Source organism: Papio anubis, chromosome 2 (assembly GCF_008728515.1).
Source record: "Papio anubis isolate 15944 chromosome 2, Panubis1.0, whole genome shotgun sequence".
Classification (NCBI taxonomy): Eukaryota; Metazoa; Chordata; class Mammalia; order Primates; family Cercopithecidae; genus Papio; species Papio anubis.
Window position 1 is genome coordinate 47,820,037 of NC_044977.1, and position 19,198 is coordinate 47,839,234.

General features: G+C 57.3%; 1 protein-coding gene across 2 annotated transcripts in view; it reads left to right on the forward strand.

Annotated features, from left to right (window-relative positions):
* Positions 1 to 18,833, forward strand: part of EEFSEC (eukaryotic elongation factor, selenocysteine-tRNA specific) — a 256,589-nt gene extending 237,756 nt beyond the window's left edge. For both annotated transcript variants that reach the window (XM_003906909.2, XM_021922724.1), the window contains one exon: positions 18,256 to 18,833. In XM_003906909.2, coding sequence (XP_003906958.1) covers positions 18,256 to 18,446 — 191 coding nt within the window. In that variant the 3' untranslated portion in view covers positions 18,447 to 18,833. The remainder of the gene's footprint in view (positions 1 to 18,255) is intronic.
* Positions 18,834 to 19,198: the final 365 nt, after the last annotated feature.

Here is a 19,198-nt window from a genome sequence, read left to right on the forward strand (position 1 = left end):
ACCATCCTTGAGCCCACACTGCTAGGTGGGGCTGGCGGCCTGGCTGCAGGAAGCCTGATTTATAAACAAGTCCAGTTACAGGAAGATCGGGAGGGTTTTTGGTTTTCACTGGACACGATTGTTTCACGGACCCACCCCAACAGGGAGCATGGCATGCTCAACCCTGGGAAAGGAAGACCTTGGCTTAACCCCGAGAGCCTCGTCTGCCAGCAGAGTGACAACGGTGTGGACTGAGGCTGCTCCCACGGAACGGGCAGGGCAGGCCCCAGATGTGAACTAACTAGCTTGAGAAAGCACCTAGCCGGTCAAGCCTAGCCCACATGGATCCAGTCCCACCTTCTTTCCATGTTGGTAGCAGAAAGTGGGAGTCTGGTTGCAGGGGTGGCTGTGTTGGTGGCACCCGTAAGATGCTATGGATTTGGATTTGGGTCCTGGAGGCAGGGAGGCCCGTGTCATGGGTATGCTACCACCACACAACCTATTTTAAAATAGAAGGCACTGGCCCTAAATTTTTCTCATATCATCACATGTATCTGCGTCTTGTGAAAGTGCTTTGACTCATGAACGGTCCCATAGTTGGGACTGTTCCTCCTGGATATAATTTACGTTGTTGTGACAATTCAAAGTCATGATTAACACAAAAGTGGGACTTGGAGTCACTCGGTGGAGTGATCTGTGCAGTCACTTCTCCCCATTCATCCTTTCACCTGTCTGCTCAGCTAACGTGTACTCTCTAGAGGAGGTGGCGTTTGCCGGGGAGAGCTTGCTGTGAGATGGGCATGGGCCCAGGAACAAGCACAGCCAGGCTCAGGAGGGGTGCGTGTGGGGAAGGGACCTTTTTGCCTCTTTGCCACTGTATTTTGGGAGGTAGAGGGGGTTAGAGCTTTGACCACCATAGAAGGGGGTGAAACAGATGTGAATCAGCTTTGCCAAATGAAAAAACCTAACCCAGAATGTTGGTTGCTTTGAGCTTCTGTGTCTGAAAGAGCAAGGCCCTTGCTTGCTGTTCTCTACAGACGGTCATGCTGGAGTGGGTCCTGCAGGCCTGGGCTGGAAGCTATGCAGGACACAGTGGCCACAATCTAGCTCTTCTCCCTGCTCCGTGCTGTGGTCTGCGCCCAGGGCCTGAGGCAGCCAGAGGGCCCCTGCTCTCAGGAGCCAGACCCAGCCCCTCTGCAGATCTAGCAGGGGCCCCCACTTTCTACACCACTCAGGCACCCACATAAACACACCTGCATAACCCATGATCACCCCAGCTCCATCTCCTGCTCTCCCCACATGCTGGCCCCAGCGCTGGCCCTTGGGGCCTTTACTCGGTGCCCTCGGGCTGGGTGTTATTCCCTCCCGGTGTCCTCATCCCTCACAAGTCCCTGTTCAGATGTCATCCCACCCTGGGCCCTTTGCTGATCACTGTCTAAAGGAGCAAAACACCCTCTTGACACTCCCCTCTCCCAAGCAGCTGGCACCACCTGTCGTACGACACATGGATGTGTTGGCATCGCCTGTCTCCCGCCAGAACACCCACACTGGGCCTGCGTGTTTCCCTCACCTCTGCAGCCCTGCCTCCAGCGCATGCCTGCACAGAGTAGGCGCTTGCTAGCATTCTTGATTAAATGAATGCACAGACTCCCTGGCCTGGGTCAGCCACGGCATTCTCCAAACCACAGTTCCTTGCCCTCTAAAGCAGTGACTGGTGCTGTGCTCGTTACTTCCAAAAGGCAAGAAATGAAATGGTCTCCCGCCCCGAGCTATGGAGAGTTCTTCAGGACACCAGCCTCCCATCTGTTTCCCCACAGACAGAAGAACCCACACCTCCTGGGTTGGGGTGGCCTCCCAGATAACCCCCAAAGGTGTTTCCAACTTTGAGGTACTAGGCCCTGGCTGGTGACCAAGTGGGGAAGCCCATCTGGGGAAGGCAGGGAGGACATGGCCACAACTGTCATGGTAGTGCCCTCCAGGCCTGCTCAGGGTGTGGGGGAGCCCAGGCATGGCAGGAGTGAGTGATAGAGTAAGCGCTTTGAAGCCAACCAGTGCTCCCAGTTCTCTGCCCCTCACCGATGGGCTCTTCTCTCTCGGCACATTTGTAAAGTTTGGTTCCTGACACCCGTTCCTATCAGGTGCTCTCTCATTCCTTTGCAATTTATCTACACGTGTGTGTGGGTCTTACACCCCCTGGACTGTGGACTCCACCAGCACAGCGGCCCCACCTGGCCCACTCAGGCAGTCCTTAGATCCTGGGACAGCACCTGGTGCCCAACAGGTGCTCGGAAGGCAATAATGGGCGGACAGACAAGCAACAAATGCAGGAGGGAGGTTCTGCTTGTGCCGTGCCAGAGGGAGGCGCCCGGCACCATGGACACCCTGTGGAGGCCATGGGAAGGAGTCGGCAAGCGCTTCCAGAAGGGCGAGTGCCTGAGTGTGCCCCAGCCATGGCTTCCCTGGGTCCTGTCTTTGTGCGTGGTGATCCTTTGCTCCTCCTCACCCAGTTTGCAAGGGTGAGGTGGCCAGCTGAGGGCAGAGCTGTGTGCTCTGGGGTAGGGATCTGCAGCTCCTAACAGCCTTCTGGCAGCCCTCATGCCCAGTGTCAGCCTCTTGGCTCTGAGCCAGGGCATGTGGAACCCAGAGTGGGAGTTAGGAAGAAGAGACCCGCACCAGTCCCCAGTGAGGGCAGCAGACACTGCAGATGCAGGTTCTGGAGCCGGCCGCCTAGGTTCAAAGCCCAGCCCCCCATGCCCTGGCTGTGGGAATTGACGCAAGTCATTCATGCCGTGTCATTTGGTTGCTCCTCGCCAGGGAGCAGGGTTCCACATGTGGGCCCTGCCCACTAGGCACGCTGTCTTGCACAGATGGGGCCTGCCCAGGGAGGCAGGGTCATTGTCCCCTCGTCATAGGCAAGGGGACCCAGGGTGCCTCAGCTCACCCATGACAGAACCTGCCATCCACCTGTATTCTGGACAGAGTCTGCCTCCATGGGCTAAGGCATGTGGCATCTCGCTCAGGGCCTAGCTGCCATGGGCACTCAGTGCCATTACTGCTGCCCTGACCCAGAGCATCCCTGGCCCCACGCAGAGCCAGGCAGGTGACAGAAGGCTGCCCCTCACGCCAAGCTCCCTTCCCAGCATCCTGCCCAGGCCACTGTGCACATCAGCTCCCACCTCACCTCTGAGCCCACCTGTGCCCACCTGAGAGAGTGTGTGAGGGAAGACAGAGGCCGGGCCTAGCACACACAGGCTGCTCGGGTGCTGCCTTAGGTTCGCTGTCTGCCAGCTCCATGTACCCTCGGGCTGGTGTGGGGCACCATGAGCCGGGAAGGGCGTGGTGGGTCCAGCCCCCTCCCCAGATCTCCTCCGGTGCTTGCTGTCTCCTGTGGCCCTGGTTTCCCTTGGCCTTTCAGGGTCTTCAGAAGACAGTGGCTTCCTCTGAGCCTAGCCCTGCTGTCAGAGGCCCACATGTGGCAGCCGGGTGTCCGTGGGAAGGAGCAGGAGGCGGCAGCTTTTCCCAGCGCCCAGGCACCTGGCCTTTAAGGCTTCCACATACTTTATTTAAAAAACAAAGAAGAGGCTTTCTTTCCAGGGCCCTCCCTATCTCAGGCCCTCTCTTAGGGCTTCCCCGCTCCCCATCATAACGGCAGGACCCATTTCACAGACAAGGAGACTGAAGTTCAGTGCACCACCCGCCAGGCACCTGCAGAGCCAAGCACCTTCCCAGGGTACTGGCCTGGCTGCTGCAGGGCCAGACCTGGGAAAGAGGCCTGACAGCTGTCCTTTTGGTACACACGCTGGTATGTCTCAGATGGGAGTCCTGGCGTTCACACTGCTGCAGAAACACAAACACCAGCTCTGTTTCACTGGTGTTGGCCCTGTCCCCAAGACCCATTCTCACCAGCCCTTGGAGCCCAGGCTTCTGAGGGTAGAGGGACACCTGGCTGGAGGTGCTCCAAGCTGAGGCCTATGCACTCCAAGACCTGAGGGAACCATGTCCCAGGTGTAAAACAGCCCCCACCCAGCCACAATGCAGGATCTGAGCCCATGGCCACTAAGAGATGTAACCTGCGCAGGGCAGAGGCACAGACTGTGTTTTGGAAGAAAGGACACACAGTGCCACTAGACAAGGCCCTTCAGCCCCTCAGCAGCAATGCCAGACAGTACTGGGCCAGGGGGCTACTGCAGAGAGCCCGAGGCCATGGCCGGTGAGCCAAGAGGCAGTTGCGGTGGGAGGTACTGAGAGCTGTGAGGTAGGTACAGGGCCAGGGACCAGGATGTGGCCACTTGTGGGCACCTGCTTTGTACCTGGCCCTGTGCTGGGCGTTAGGGACCCATTTGGTCACATAGGCCTGAGAGCTGAGGTGGACACATGGCCAGCAGGTGACATGTGTGCAGCAGGAGTGCAGCCAGCATCAGAAAGCATGTGGGCATTTCAGTGGGCAGCAGTGAGGGGGAGGTCAGCGCATGGGCATACCTGCCTCCCCTGGGCCTTGCAGCCACAGGCTACCTCTGGGATCTGCCTCCGAGGGACAGTGTGTGGGCACATGGCCATCAGCACAGACACAGGGTGCCAGGCCCCAGCCCGTGTACCCATGCTCACCCTGGGCCTCAGCCCCTGCAGGTCAGGGAGGGATAGACTGTTGGAGTCTGCAGCTTTCAAATCAGGAGGGTGGATGGGGACCAGAGGTGCCGCGCCACCCCTGCCCTTCCCCTGTCAGTGAGGGGAGAGCCAGGGCCGCCACCTGCCCACGGCCTCTCGTTCTGCTCTGGGAACAGGGCTGATATAGTAATCAGGGTGCTACATATGGGCTCTGGAAAATGACTGCTCCCTGGGCCTTTGTTCGCCTTCATTATTCTAGATGGGTTTTTTTTCCCCCACCAAGTCATAAAAATGACATTTTTAATATGTGGATTTTTTTAAAGAAAGGCAATATGAAGAAGACTTTTATTGTCAATAAGCTCTACCTTTTAAACCAGTTATCTTAGTTTCTGCTCTAGGTATTTTAATTGAAGATTAACTGCTGTTAAAGAGTATACACATTTAGGGAGTGAGTGTTTGGAGTATTAAAATTCAGCTCCCTTGGTGGGGATGGAGCTCCGTGGGAGGCCACTAGGAACCGTGCTCCTGCAATGGCCAGCCTTGGGGGGTTGTCTGAGGAGGAGGGCCGCCTGCAGGAGGGGCCCATCCTTGCATCTGGCCACACAGCCTTTTCTTTCATTGGAAGGGGCAGGCTGGCATGAGTCCTAGCCCCACAGGGGAGCAGAGGACAGCCTGAGAGCATATGGCTGTGTGGTCAGAAGGGCATCCTGGCCCAGCCTCTGCACCCTTGGTTGAAGCAGGCCCTTCCCCTTGGCCAGCCACTGGGTTTTGGGCACAAAGGAAGGAGCGAAGGAAAGGCCACTAACCGAGCACACTGTGCGCCAGGGCTTCTGCATGCAGCGTTGGTCTCCACGGCCCTGAGCAGGGGGAGTGTCCTCCCTGTGCTGCTGGCAGTGTGGGGCCTTATGTCCCTAGAGCATCTATGTCCCCAGGCAGGCCTTGTTCCCCTCATTAGACACGTCCTCAGCATCCTCACAGCATCAGGAGGTCAGGCGCCTGTTATCCCTGCGTCACAAGCAGACAGGAGGTTTCAGCACGTGTGTGAGGCCTCAGGCCAGAAGGAGGAACGGGAGCCATGGGAGTGGGTCAGCTCCTAGGGCCTCAGCAGGGCAGCTATCGGTGGCCCACTCCTGCCTGACCCACTGCTCCATTGAGGCTGTGCTGCCTCACTCAGACCTGCCCAGGGAAATGTCACCTTTTCCACCACAGTCTTCCTGACCTCAGCTTCCTTCCTCCTCCTCCTCTGAATGCCCGGGTGCGACTGTCTGTCTGCGGCTCCCTCCCTTTCTTCCCAGGGCTTTTCACTGCTGTCACAGGTGGTTTGCATCCAAGTCTCCCTCTGCCTCAAGATGCCTGTGAGAGAACAAAAAGAGGAGAAAACTAGCTCTGCATTTGACCAGAGGCCCCTGTTCTTCATCAGGCCCAGCTTCCTCCCAGCAGAGTGGGACTCCTGCTGGGCCTCCCTCACAGGGGATCGTGGTCGTGCAATGAGGTGGTGTCTGTCCAGCACACGGCCCAGCACACCCAGGCCAGGCAGCAGCCAGGAACAGAGCCCAGTGGAGGGCTCAGCCTCAGGTGTAGCTTAGTTAGCCCCAAGTTGACGGAGACACAATGATATGGTACCCTCAGCCACAGCCATGATCAGAATGGCAGTGGCCTCTCTTTACCAAGTGCTTCCTGGAGAGAGCCAGGCCATGTGTCTTGTTCCCACCATCCCTCACCCCAACTGAGGAAGAAACCAAAGCTCAGAGCGGGCCAGTCAAGCTGCTGTGTCACCAAACCTGGTGTCCAAACCCCAGCCATAAGCATAGAGCTCAGGCTCCAGCAGCACCACTGTCATCCCTGCCTGCCCTTCAGGTGTCGAGGTCTGCCTTCAGGAAGGGCCCTAGGCATGGTCACTGTCCTCTGCAGTGACCTGAGATAGCCTGGACAGCCACCATTCCAACCAAACAAAACCTGCTGAAGGAATGGCCCTGCCCTCTAGGGGGCCCCTCATTCTAGAGGCACATGTGTATCTATATGTGGGTTGTGTGTGTGTACGTCATGGACCAGGCCTGGCTTACCAACAGTACAGGCAGAGGGTGGCAGCTGGCAGTGCTAGTGGAGAAGAGAGACAGCCCCTTCCTCTAGCTCCAGCTAGAGAGGAACCTGGGCTTCTCCAACTACTGACGAGGACATGTGATCACTTCTCTGCCACTGACTGTGTGACCTTGGGCACATCAATTTGTGTCCCTGGGCCTCCATTTCTACCTCTGAATGATGGAGCGGATAATGTGCCCTCCTCACATGAGTTGAGGCACAGAAAGCACTTTTCTGATCCTTCCTACCCCAAGCCCTGTGCCAGGCACTGGGACATGCTGTCAAATGGGATCCAGTCTCTGCCCTCCCAAAGCCCCCATCCATGCAGGAGTTGGGCACACAACTGCTGAGGGTTGGGACTGGTTCCTGAGGGTGGATGGCCTACTGGGCATGGGGCTGTGGTGGGTTTGAGCTCAGGCCCACCATGTTCTTGCTGTGTTACCTTAGGCAAGTTGCTGAGTGCTCTGTGCCTCAGTTTCCTGGTGTGTGTGAATAGCATAATTGTGAACTGAGGTTTGCTGTTGTCTGTGGAGCATGTGGAGTGGTGCCTAGCCTGTAAAGGTGCAGTGAACATGAGCTGTGGTTGCTACTGGGGTTCTTTCTGTGATGAGAACTGGCTGGTGCCCATTTTGGGGCATTTTGGGCGAGACCTCCCTCACACAAGATGGTCTTTTCTGTCAGGCCCCCTCTCAGCCATCTGGGCTGCTTTCAGTGCCAGTCTCCACAGTGGTAAGGCCCCACAGCCCCCAGTCCTGGTGGCCAGTGGTCCCCTGACTGGTACCCACAACACAGAGGCACCCTGGGCCTCCGCCCTGGAAGTGTCTGGAGATAAGGCCCCACCTGGCCCAGCCCCACTGTCCTGGGCCTGGGAGATGCTGGGTGGGAAGAAACATCAGTCTGGTTGGGGGAGTCCAGGTGATCCCACACCCTTGTCTCTTGCCATCCTCCCTCCTTCCACAGGAGATGGCTGCAGCCCCCTGCCGCCTCCCACCCATGGCACTGCCATCCAGGCTGCTGTATTCCCTGCAGCCAGACTCCCAGGCCTGTGGCATGGTGGACAGCTTTGTGAACCTGGGGCCTGGATGGGAATCGCTGCTTCCTGGCTTACCGGCTGTGTGACCCCAGGCAGCCATTGAGCCTGCCTGTAAAGTGACTTATAGGATGTCCTGAGGCTGGAATAAAATGATGTCTGTGCAGCCCCTGGCTGGGTGGGAGGCATTTGGCTGCTAGAAAGGCAGTCACTGTGAGGGTGGCAATGGTAGCAGCAGAGGGTCCTTTGGCCAAGCCACATCCCAGCTGCTGACCTGCAGAGCCCAGCTTGCCCAGGGCTGCAGTCCAGTGTCCTTCCCATCCAGACACTTGTCAAACCTCAGCCCCACCCAGGGCCAGCCAAAAGGGTCCCCAGAAGCACAGCTGCCCAGACTCACCTTCTGGAAACTCTGCCACTGAAACAGCTCAGCTCTGGCCCAGCTGGCCCCAACTCATCAAGTGCATGTCTTATTCTCTCTGGACGGAGGAGTTGGGCATCCACCCAACTGCCCTGGCCCATGGGTGGGGGACATGAGCCCCAGGGGAAAGGGCCAGGCCCAGGCCTCCCCACTGATTCCTCTTCCCAGTTCTGGGCGGGCAGACAGGAAAGTCTGTGCGGTCCAGTTCTCCCACCTCTGCCACCGGCCCAGCTGGCAGGTGGTCGGCAGACCTGCTCACCCCCCAGCCTCTGTGCACTGACAGGACCCTGTGGAGGCTGCCAGGCTGGAGGAGGGTGATGAGCAGCCCTGGAGGTGGGTGGGGGAGCTCTGACCCCACTGGCAGTTGAGGTGGAGTGCACACGGGCTGAGGTCACCAATACTGCCCTTTCCTGGCATTGCTGGGCTGCTGCAGGCCCTGACTATCTCTGGAGGCGTTGGATCTGTACTCAGGGTAGAGTGTAGGGGGCCTTGGCCCTAGGGGAAGGCTGGGCAGGCATCAGAGAAGGCCAAGCCAAGATGCTACAGAGCCTTGTGCCAAGGGAGCCAAAGGAGCCAAGGGAGACAGAAGCAGGCAAGGTAGACAAGTGTCATGGATTCCCCAGGCTGAGGGAGCACCAGTCTCGAGGCTGGAGCAGTGCTGAGATGGGAGAGGAGTGTGTGGTAAGGATGTGCAGGGCTGTAGGGGCAGCTTCTGAGTGACTCCTTAGAGGAATCGAGGCCCTGCCTGAGTGGTTGTGAGGGGCTGAAGAGGTCTTCAGTGAACAGCTGAACTGAGAGGAATGTTGGGTTTTTGTCCTAGAAGAATCTCTGGCAACAGCATTAAGGACAGGCCGGTGGGAGAGGGTCCTGGCTGCTCATGTGCAGGAGCCCCATGCCCGTGCCCTGGGGCAGGGACCTGCTCCTGCTGGGCCTGCAGGGACACCTAGAGCAGGAGCCTCCAAGGAGCCTGTGGCAAACCACCCTCTGAGCTGTCCCAAGAGGCTGGGCAGGCGCCCCACTCGCAGCTGTGTGAGCCCCAGCCTGAGCTTCTGGCCTGCACAGCAAGGAGGGTAACCCTTGGGGCAGGGCTGGCTGCTCTATGAACACACCTCACGGAGGCCTCATGGCCACTCTGCAGGGTGGGGGATCCCGTTCTAGAAGGGTAGACTGGGACTCCACTGATGAGGGACGGGGGCCATCCCTGCAGCAGCCCCTCCAGGAGGCAGCTGGTCCAGCCGGTCCCAGAGGGACTGAGAATTTAGGACAACAAACTTTCCTCTGCAGAGGCTGCCCCTCCCTGTGTAATTGAGATTCAGGGCCAAGTCATTTTCTGCCTATTTCAGAATGGATTTGTTTTTTGCCTTAAAAAAAAAAAAAGCTTCCTTCCGCATAATACGCCGGTGTTCCCTCCCCACACACCCCAATCTCCCCAGCTTTGACTGCATTATAATTTCAATTTACATGGTGTGGGAAAGATTTCTGCAAAGGACCCTTTTTTGTTTTTGAAGAATTCATCATTGCTGCTAAGAAGCTTAATATAAATTAAAGGAGGAATTAGGCAACATTAAGACATCAAAATGGGGGTGCGGGGCGCTGGTTGCCTCCGCTTCCGCCCAATCAAAGGGGCGCATGAGCCCGTCGAGTGTGAGCTTGAGAGCCTCAGAAAGAGCGAGGCTCCAGCGAAGGGCCCGCTCTGCCGCCCGCCTCCCCCTAATTCCTTTTGTTGCAGGGACAGCGGAGTACAGGTCTGATAAAAACTTAATCACCTTATCTTTTTAAAGCAAATTGCATCTTTGTTTACATACGGGATCCATAGCAGGGAGGGAAGGAGAGAAAACCAAGGAGCCGGCCCACCCCAGCCAGCAACGTTAAAGGCTTTAGCTCCCTGGGAAAACAGAAGAGCCCAGCCTGACAAAGAGGTGGCTGGAGAATTCCAGAGTCACTGTCACTGCTCACAGAGGAGACTGATGTCAGGGCTGTCCCCCCTCAGGTTGTGCTCACACTGGCTCTCTCTGCCCACCTGGCTCTCCCCAGCCCTGCCAGGCCTGTCCTTCTGGGCCTGTCTGTCCCCAGCCAGGTCTGTGTTGGAGCTAAGCCCTCATCCCTTCTGCCTGTCCTCCGGGCCCAGGCTACCCTGCCCTGCCAGCAGGCAGAGGGGTGTGCATTCAGACTCAGCTGCACCACAACTGCCAGGAAGCCAGGGAGTCATTGCACCTTCATGAGCCTGGCTGGCCGCCGATATGTGGGGGTGTTGATGTCAACCATAGCTCTATGCGTTTCAGACATGACCGCCAGGTCCCATGTTAGGGCCACTTCTGCCCTTGCCAGGTTCCCCCTTCTTTCTGTCTCCCCACCCCTGGCCTTGGGGGCAGCTCCTTCTTGGCCAGGGCTGCCTCCAGCTCTGCCCTGACTTAGAGGTCTCATCGGAGCACTGTGCCACCCACACACCTCCATGACCACCTGTGGCCTGTGCAGGGCAGCTTCCTACCTTGGGGTGGAGAGAACTTGATATTGGAGCCCACCAGCACCCTCTTGAGGGACAGGGCTCTCTGTACCAGCTGCCCCGTGGCTCCTGCTGAGGGGGGTGGCCTTGCTAGGCAGCCCCTCCTATTCCTAGGATCCAGTATCTAGTACAGACCCGAGCCTGGCTGAATCCAAGGCCCTCTGTGGCTGTCCAGCCTGGCCATCCCATATATCAGCCCCACCTGCCATTTAGGCTCCCAGCTGTCAGTTATCACCAGGATGCTGACCCCAAAGAAAGCCCCTGCCCCTGACTCTGGCTCTCTTCCAACTCTCTCCAAAGCTGCTTGTTTATAGCAGTGGGTAGTGCTGAAGTGACTGGAGCGGCCCCAACCCCACAGGGCCACAAAGGGGGCCAGTGACCCCAAGCTGCTTGCAAGGGTTCCGTTCCCACTGGGGCATGCAAGCCACCCACCAGCGTGGAGACCCCTCTTCCAGTCTGGCCCCCAACATGAAAGCGACGCCAGCAATTGGAGGCAATTTGCCGGCCTTTGATGGCCATGTCAGGGCGGCACCGTGGCCAGGGCTTGGGAAACAGTTGTGCTTCCCGCATTCTTCCCTGATTACCCCAGCCCGAGCCAGGACCCAGCAGCCTGCAGCCCATTGTGCCTTTGTGTGGAGCTGGCGCTTGGTGAGAAAGGGCCAGCCTGGCCCTGGGAGAGTGTCCCCACGGGAAGCCATGAGGAGCAGTGTTGCCCCCAGGGTCATGGCCGCCTGCCCCCACTGCATCCTGGGGTTTGGGTTCATCAGGGGGTGGAGCAGGGCCCTAGGCTCCGAGAATCCTGAGGTTTGGGAAAAAGGAGGCCCTATTGAATTACAGACATACATGTAGCACACACACACCCTAGCCCGCCCTGCCAGGTAGAGAGCCACCCTCCAGCACATGGGAGAGGGGGCCAGGCCAGCCTGGCACCTGAGCCTGGATTTCTTTCTCCCTTGGGTCACTTGAGTGCAGACAGGTGTTTTCTGGTCCTGCAGGCAGGGGTCCTGCCCTGCTGGGACATTTTTCTTCTTTCCACTGTCCTGCACTCCTGCTGTGAGTGCTTGTGAGGATGAATCCATACTCATTCCCTTTGTTTTCATCAAACCTTCCTGAGCCCCGTGTGCTAGGCCCTGCACGCAATCCTGGAGAGGTGCCCCCCTCCCAGGCCATTGGGGGAGGCAGGCACATAAGGCAATGACAGCCACAGTGGTGCTGGGCCGGGCGCCCAGGAGGATCTCACTCAGCCGGGCAGCTGAGGGGTGCTTTCTGAAGGGGCAGCAGCAGACTGTGAGCGTGGCAGGCAGAGGGAACCGCAAGTTCCAAGGCCCTGCTTGGCTTCTCATAGCTGAAGCGTGGTACATGATGGGGTCAGAGAGGGAGGAGGGCTGAGGCTGAGAGAGAGGCCAGAAAGAGAATGACGCTTCTGTTGGTGGAGCCAGGTCTAGATGTCTGACCCGGGCCCTAGAGCAATCCTTGGGACAGTCAGGTGGGATGAGGAAGGAGGCAGCGAGGCAGAGCTGGAGGACGGTGGACTCCTGCGCCCACACCTCCCAGTCATTGCTCTTGATGCAAGCAGCAGAGCAGCAGCGTAGGGACCTTGAACTTCCAGCAGCCATGGAGGAGTCATGAGCATCACCACCCCTACCGTACCTCTTGTCCCTATCCTTCTTGGGCAGAGCCCAGAGCGTGGCAGAGACGACACCACGGGCCTAGAGATATCAGCGAGCTTCCTGGCCCTCTCTCCCCTCCCTGGCCCCTGTGTGCCATGGATTGAGCAGGTTCCAGCCAGATTGCACTGGTAGACACCGTGCCTTCTCTGGGCTCCCAGCTGGATGCCGGACGCCACAGTGAGGGGGGGCCTGTGATAGACGTCCCCCTATGAGGAACCCAGGGTCACAGTAGAAGCCTTGGGAAATACATAAAAGAAGAAAGAAGGAACAGTGCTTGCAACCCACTCCCGACCCCTGACAGCCAAATGGGCAGTCTTCCGGTCTCTTTTCCCTTCATCCCAGGACTGCAGCAGAACTCTTCCAAAAATTTTGATTGCTGCATTTTTTTTGAATCAACATTATAACAGAAGTCTTTCTTTGTGTAACTTTAAACTCTTCTCAGGTATCACTTTTAGTCCCACAGAACATTTTGCTGCGGCTAATAGATGCTGGATGGGTCTGGACTGGCCTCCCTTGGTCTTAGAGGCCCTTTGTAGTTCTCAAAAACGTGCCGCTCCCTTAGTGGGTAAGCACACAGGCTTGGGAATCAGATAGCCTAGTGTTCCTGCTCTGCCTGTAAATAGCCGTGTGACCTTGGGCAAGCTACTAACTCTTCTGTGCCTGTTTCCTCAACACGGTGTTACAAGGATTAAGTACCTCCATGCTGTGGTGACATCTTTGTGTCGACATCTTCTGCCGTATCTCAAACCACTTGTTTGGATTGAATTCCTAGAAGTGCCTTTCTTAATTCGCACTGTGACCATCTGGGGACCTTGTCCCTCCCAGGTTGTCACCAGCCAGTGCTTAAACAGCTGCCCTTCAGGTTCTTGGAAAACCAGAGCAGTTTGCCCCTCAGCCCCAGCAATGTCTCCTCCAACACTTATTCGGAGAGTGTTCTCTGAGTATCCGCCACTCACCAGCAATCACTGCTGGTGTTAGGGTTACAACAGTGAATAGACAAAACTCCCTGTCAGGGTGGAGCTTGTCACTTCAGCAGAGGCAGACAACAAACACCAAAACAAGGACATTATAGAGGATGTTAGAAGGTGATAAAAGCTATAGGAAAAATAGTGGGGTGAAAGGGGGTCAGGGCAGCATGAGGGGGTTGTGGTTTTAAACAAGGTGGTCACAAAGGCCTCATCAAGAGGTGACAGTTGTACAGTGACTCAAAGAAAGTGAACTTGCAGCTGCCGGAGCTCCCAAGTCTCCAGGCGGAGGGATTGGCAATGACAGTGGCCCTGAGGCAGAGACGGGCCAGGTGTGCAGGAGGGCAGCGAGGAGGCTGACACAGGGGCAGGGCTGTGAGCCAGGGGCAAGCAGAGACCAGAGGTCCAGAGCAGCCCCCAGTGCAGGGAGGAAGATGGGGGCAGGGCTGCACCTCCCTGACAGCGTAGGTCCTAGCAGAGCCGGTGGCAAAGCAGGCCCTGTCCTGCCTGCCTTGGAGACACCAGAGCCTGCAGGAGGTAGACACCGGGCAGATGGGCAGTCAGCACTCAGCACGTGGTCTTGTCACCACGTTCCCACACACTCTGACCCCAAGTCAGTGCACAGGGCAGGGGACCTGGCACACAGGGCACCGTGTGGACATGGTGAGCTGTGGTCACCCTGGAGCCAGGCCCTCATACTGCACCACGCATGGCACATGCCTTCATCTGCCCTCAGTGCCTCTCGCATACCCACCCCCAGGAATTGTCACTCAAATTCCCTTTGCCTGTGGATCCGTGCCAGCAATATCTATGACTGGTTCCTGTCATCTGGCCTTGGGTCCAGCATTCCTCCTCCTCCTCTTCCCTTGGAACACGCTGAAGCAGCCCTGTCCCCACACAGTGACCATGGTGCTGTTTCCTTGGCCACCCTTCTGCTGTCTGGAGATCTAGCTGCCTTGTTCATTGGCTGTGCCTTCTTAGATGAGTGAACTGCATGGGAGCCGGGCCCTGGTCTGCGTGTTCACCGCCATTTGTCTCCCTGTCCTGGCATGTTCCCTGAATATTTTTAAGTGAAAAGACACAGAGGCAGGTTGGGAGAAGCACAGGGCGGGACCCCCAGAGTCTGGCTGGGTGGGCAGCAGCTCTCACCATGTGACACCCTGGGGTGCTCTTCACTTCCCTCTGTTTGCCACATGGCTAAGAATAAAAAAAATAAATAAATAAAATTTTAAAAAGGCCACTGGGAAAACAAAGCAGCTCCTGGTGACATTTGCCACGAATCCATGCAGCTCCATGTCCAGGTCTCCCTTTGGTCAGGCTTTCCAGGTGTGGCTTCCCGGCCAGTCCATAATAGAGCAGAGGTAAACGAGCCTGACCATCTCAGAAGAGCAAATAAATGGCCACATCTTCACCAGTGCCAGATAGACTTTCCGGCTCTGCCTGCTCCAGGCAATGCAAGGTCGGCATTGTGTGTAACGAGAGCCATCACAGGCGAGATGGACTGCCGATTGGGCCACGCCTGTCTCCCCAGCCCAGCACCGACGCCGGGGAGCCCCACGCCTCCTCAGCCTCCAGACCTCCTGGCACCAGAGGGAGACGGGCTGCCGATGCCATTTGTCGGGGTCTGCTGCCAGCTACCTGCTCTGTTTGCAGAAGGAAGGCCAGGCTCTGATTCAGGGATTCAGATACCTACAGGCCTGGTGCTCACTTGAGGGGGCTGGCCAGGGTCCTCCCCAGGCCCACACCCTGTGCCCCATCCCAAGCTGGGGCAGACCACCTACATACGGAACCTGCAGAGCAGACACCACTCAGGCTCCACGTAAGGTGTGCTGCTCACAGGGGGCACTTCCTTAATACAGGTCCCCACGGGCACAGTATCACATGTCCCTCAGGCAGGCGTGCAATGGCCAGCCTGGCTCCTGGAGCCCCGTTCATATCAGCTGCATGTCCCCAGTCTTCCCAGAGGACTCAGGCTTTAGATGACCAGTAATCTCACTTCCGCCTGCCAGAGGGAGACCTGACCCTTTGTGCAGTGGGGCAGGCTGTCCCTGACTGACTCTACAGATGGCCTTTTTATCCAGCACCCTTGTCACTTTTTTTTTTTTAGACTGAGTCCCACTCTGTTGACCAGGCTGGAGTGCAGTGGCGCGATCTCGGCTCACTGCAAGCTCCACCTCCCTGGTTCATGCCATTTTACTACCTCAGCCTCCTGAGTAACTGAGACTACAGGCACCTGCCACCACGCCCGGCTAATTTTTTGTATTTTTAATGGAGACAGGGTTTCACCATGTTAGTCAGGATGGTCTCGATCTCCTGACCTCATGATCTGCCCGCCTCGGCCTCCCAAAGTGCTGGGATTACAGGTGTGAGCCCTTGTCACCTTTTTAAACATCTAGAGCTGTAGGGCCAGTACATGACACTCTCACAGCCTTGAGAACCATTGTCAGAAGCCCACTGAAAGCTGGATCCCCCACCCATCGCTCTGAGTGGAGAGCAGAAGCTGGCTTTGCCATTGGGTAAGGGCTGGAGCTCAAATCCTGGCTCTTTGAGCTCACTGTGGGGCTTCCAATAAGTCACTGCTGTCTTAGACCTTCATTTTCTTATCCATATAAAGAAGTGGGTGGCCAACATCTTCAGGAAACTGAGCCAGAAATAACCCGCACAGCCCCACTAGCCAGCTCTCCCAGTCTGAGATGACAGGCCAGGGCCTTCTGGACTGAAGCTTGATGCGTGAGCCTCGTGGCTGCCTTGTCTTCTCAGGAAGGAAGCTAGTACTGGGCAGGACTGGGAAAGAGAGGAAAAATTCTTCAGGTGCCAGCAGGTACAGTGGCACAAGTGCCCACGGCACGTAGGAAGCTGAGCCCTCTGCCCAGCTTCCCCCCAGCTCTGGACCTCTAGGCCCCCAGCCTGTACAGGCCCTTTGTGCACATGGGGAGGGGATCCTGGTGGGACACCTCCTTGGCAGGCAGGGTATGGGCTGCCTTCACCCCCACCTGCCCTCAGTGCCTTCATACCCAGCTGCCCCTAGTAGCAGTCTCAGGAGCCGCCACCCACTGGGGCTCCCTGTCCCATGCCATTCTCACAGTGCCCCATGAGCTTGCTCCCACCCAAACCCCCCAGTGGGTCCATGAGGCTCACAGAGCGAGTGCTCACACTGGGGTGCTCTGCTAGGGGCGGAACTGCTCTAAGCCCTGGGCCACCCACTCCTGCAGATGCCGAGGAGCATGCTGAGTGGCCTCACCCTGGCCAGTGGCCCGCGTGAAGGCTGCAGCATGCTGCCACCAGGAGATTCCTCATGAATACAAGCCCCACAGCACAGAAAGACAGATGCTGATGATCTCACTTATACATGGTATCTCGAAACCCAAACTCATAGAAGCAGAGGGTAGAAGGGTGGTTGCAGGGGTCTGGGGGTGGAGGCTGGGGCGGGAATGGAGAGATCTTGGTCAAAGGGTTCACAGTTTCAGTTAGACCAGAGAAGTCGATTCAGGAGATCCGCTGTGCAGAATGGTGACTGTAATTAATAACAATGTATAATATTCAATGAAATTTCTAAGAGAATAGATTTTAAATGTTCTCATCACCAAAATAAGTATGTGAGGTGATGGATATGTCAATTAGTTTGATTTAATCATTCTAAAATGTATGCATATATTAAAACATCATGTTAGACTGGGCAACATGGCAAAACCCCATCTCCACAAAAAAATGCAAAAACTCAGCTAGGCGTGGTGGCACGAGCCTGTGGTCCCAGCTACTCAGGAGGCTGAGGTGGGAGGCAGAGGTTGCAGTGAGCCAGGATCACACCACTGCACTCCAGCCTAGGCAACAGAGTGAGACCCTGTCACACACACACACACTATATATATATTTTTTATATATATATAAAAAACACTAAATATACACAGTTTGTCATTTGTCAATTTAAAAATAAAAAGACAAGCCCCAGAGAAAGGGCAGTTGCAGCAGCATGTTTAAGGATGAGTGGGACTTCCATTGCCTAGGATGGGAAGGGTGTTCCAGGCAGAGGGAACAGCATGTGAGAGGCTTGCATGTGCAATGAGGAGCCCAGGAATGGACCACGATCAGCAGGGCTGCAGAGCGTGGCGAAGATGGAGGAGTTGGAGTGAGCGCGAGTCGGGGCATCAGCAGGAGACAGATTTCCACTCAGACGTTCAGCTGGAGGGAGGTTTTTAGGGAGGCATGGGCTGGTTAAAGCAGCTCGTAGAGGTGGCTGGAAAGCGGTGGGGGCTGCACCAACCCAAGCCTGGGGGTGGGGCAGCATCTACCCCTGGCAGAGGATCCTGGGATGAGCCACTGACTCTGTGAGCCCCATGGCCTCACTGGGGTGTCCTGACGGGAGCAAATTCTCAGGGCTGTGGCAAACTGAGCCGAGGGGACACTGTGAGAATGGCATGGGGCAGGGAGCCCCAGTGGGTGGTGGCTCCTGCGACTGCTACTGGGGCAGCTGGGTATGCAGCCTGCATATCCCACTGAGGGCAGGTGGGAGTGAAGGCAGCCAGAGATACACACCCTGACTACCCTCTCTTCCCACACTCTGGCCTGCTGGGGCTCCCACTGCTAAACCTGGTCATGCTGTCTGCAGGGGTCAGCCTCTCAGGCACACAAGAGGGTGGAGAATAATGTGTCTCCAGGGACAATCAGGGAGCACCCCACCCAGGGAGCCTCAGATGCCTAGTTTCCAGATGTGGACTTGGCATGAGTACACTGGAAAGCAATGGACCACTCGGCACAGGGCAGCAGTCCCTCCAGGGCCTGAGCACAGGGGCAGTGAGCCGAGGCCCCAAGAGGCACAGTGCCCTGCTGTACACCTATCAGATGGGCGCCAGAGGGACCAAAATGTCAGAATGGACCACAGGCCTCAGGGCTGCTTGGCTGCGGAGGGAGGCAAAAGAGGGGTGAGTCTAGGCGGCAGGTGGGCAGGCAAGGAGCCCACAGGTGCTTGGGGTATGACAGAGTGACAGGCTGTCTTCTGTGCCTTGCAGGTGGCCTCAGCCCTGAGTCCAAGAAGATCCTGACACCCGCCCTCAAGAAGCGGGCCCGGGCCGGCCGCGGGGAGGCTACCAGGCAGGAGGAGAGCGCTGAGCGGAGCGAGCCCTCACAGCATGTGGCACTCAGCCTGACTTTCAAGCGTTACGTCTTCGACACCCACAAGCGCATGGTCCAGTCTCCCTGAGTGTCCAGTGACCTCCCCCAGGGCCTCCTTGCCCGGCCCAGTCCAGGGTGCTGTGCCAAATCCCAACCAGTCATGCCTCAACCTCTCCCAGTCTCTCCCTGCAGTCCTGCAGCAGCAGCCCCCACCCCCAGGATTGGTGCTCAGCCCTGGTGAGGAGCTGAGGGGGATGTGTTGCCGGGGCCAGGAGGGTCTGTCCTCCAGCCCCTGCACACTCCCACCCAGGACAGCCACCAGCCCAACTAGGAAAGGGCCTTGGGCAGAGGGCTGGTAGCCAGTGTCTTCCACTGCCCCATTTGTTGGCCACCTGCAGGCCTGTCTCACCCCTCCCCCAGGTGGGCAGACACTTGACGGCTACAAATAAATGTCCCATGGCCCCAGCCCACTCTACTGGTGTCTCTCTCTTTGACTTCACTAGGGCCCCCGCTCTCCCCAACTGTGTTCCAAGGGGAATCTCAGAGGAATCCCAAGAGTTCCTGCCCAGGTAGGGGCCAGGGGAGGGACCCAAACTCAGAGTCCGTAGGCTATGGGAGTCTGCAGTGTCTGCGCTTCTCAATCCCACTGGGTAGCTCCTGGGACACTCTGGGCCTTGAGGGAGAATGGGGATTCTCTGGGCAGCTGGGTCCAGGGAGGGCACCCACAGGGGAGTTGGAGAATAGCAGGGTGCCTGGCCAGGGCATCGGGCAGAGCAGGTGGAGGCTTGCTCTTCCACCCCAACACCAGGAGTCCCTTAGCCCCTGCCCTCAAGTTTGAGA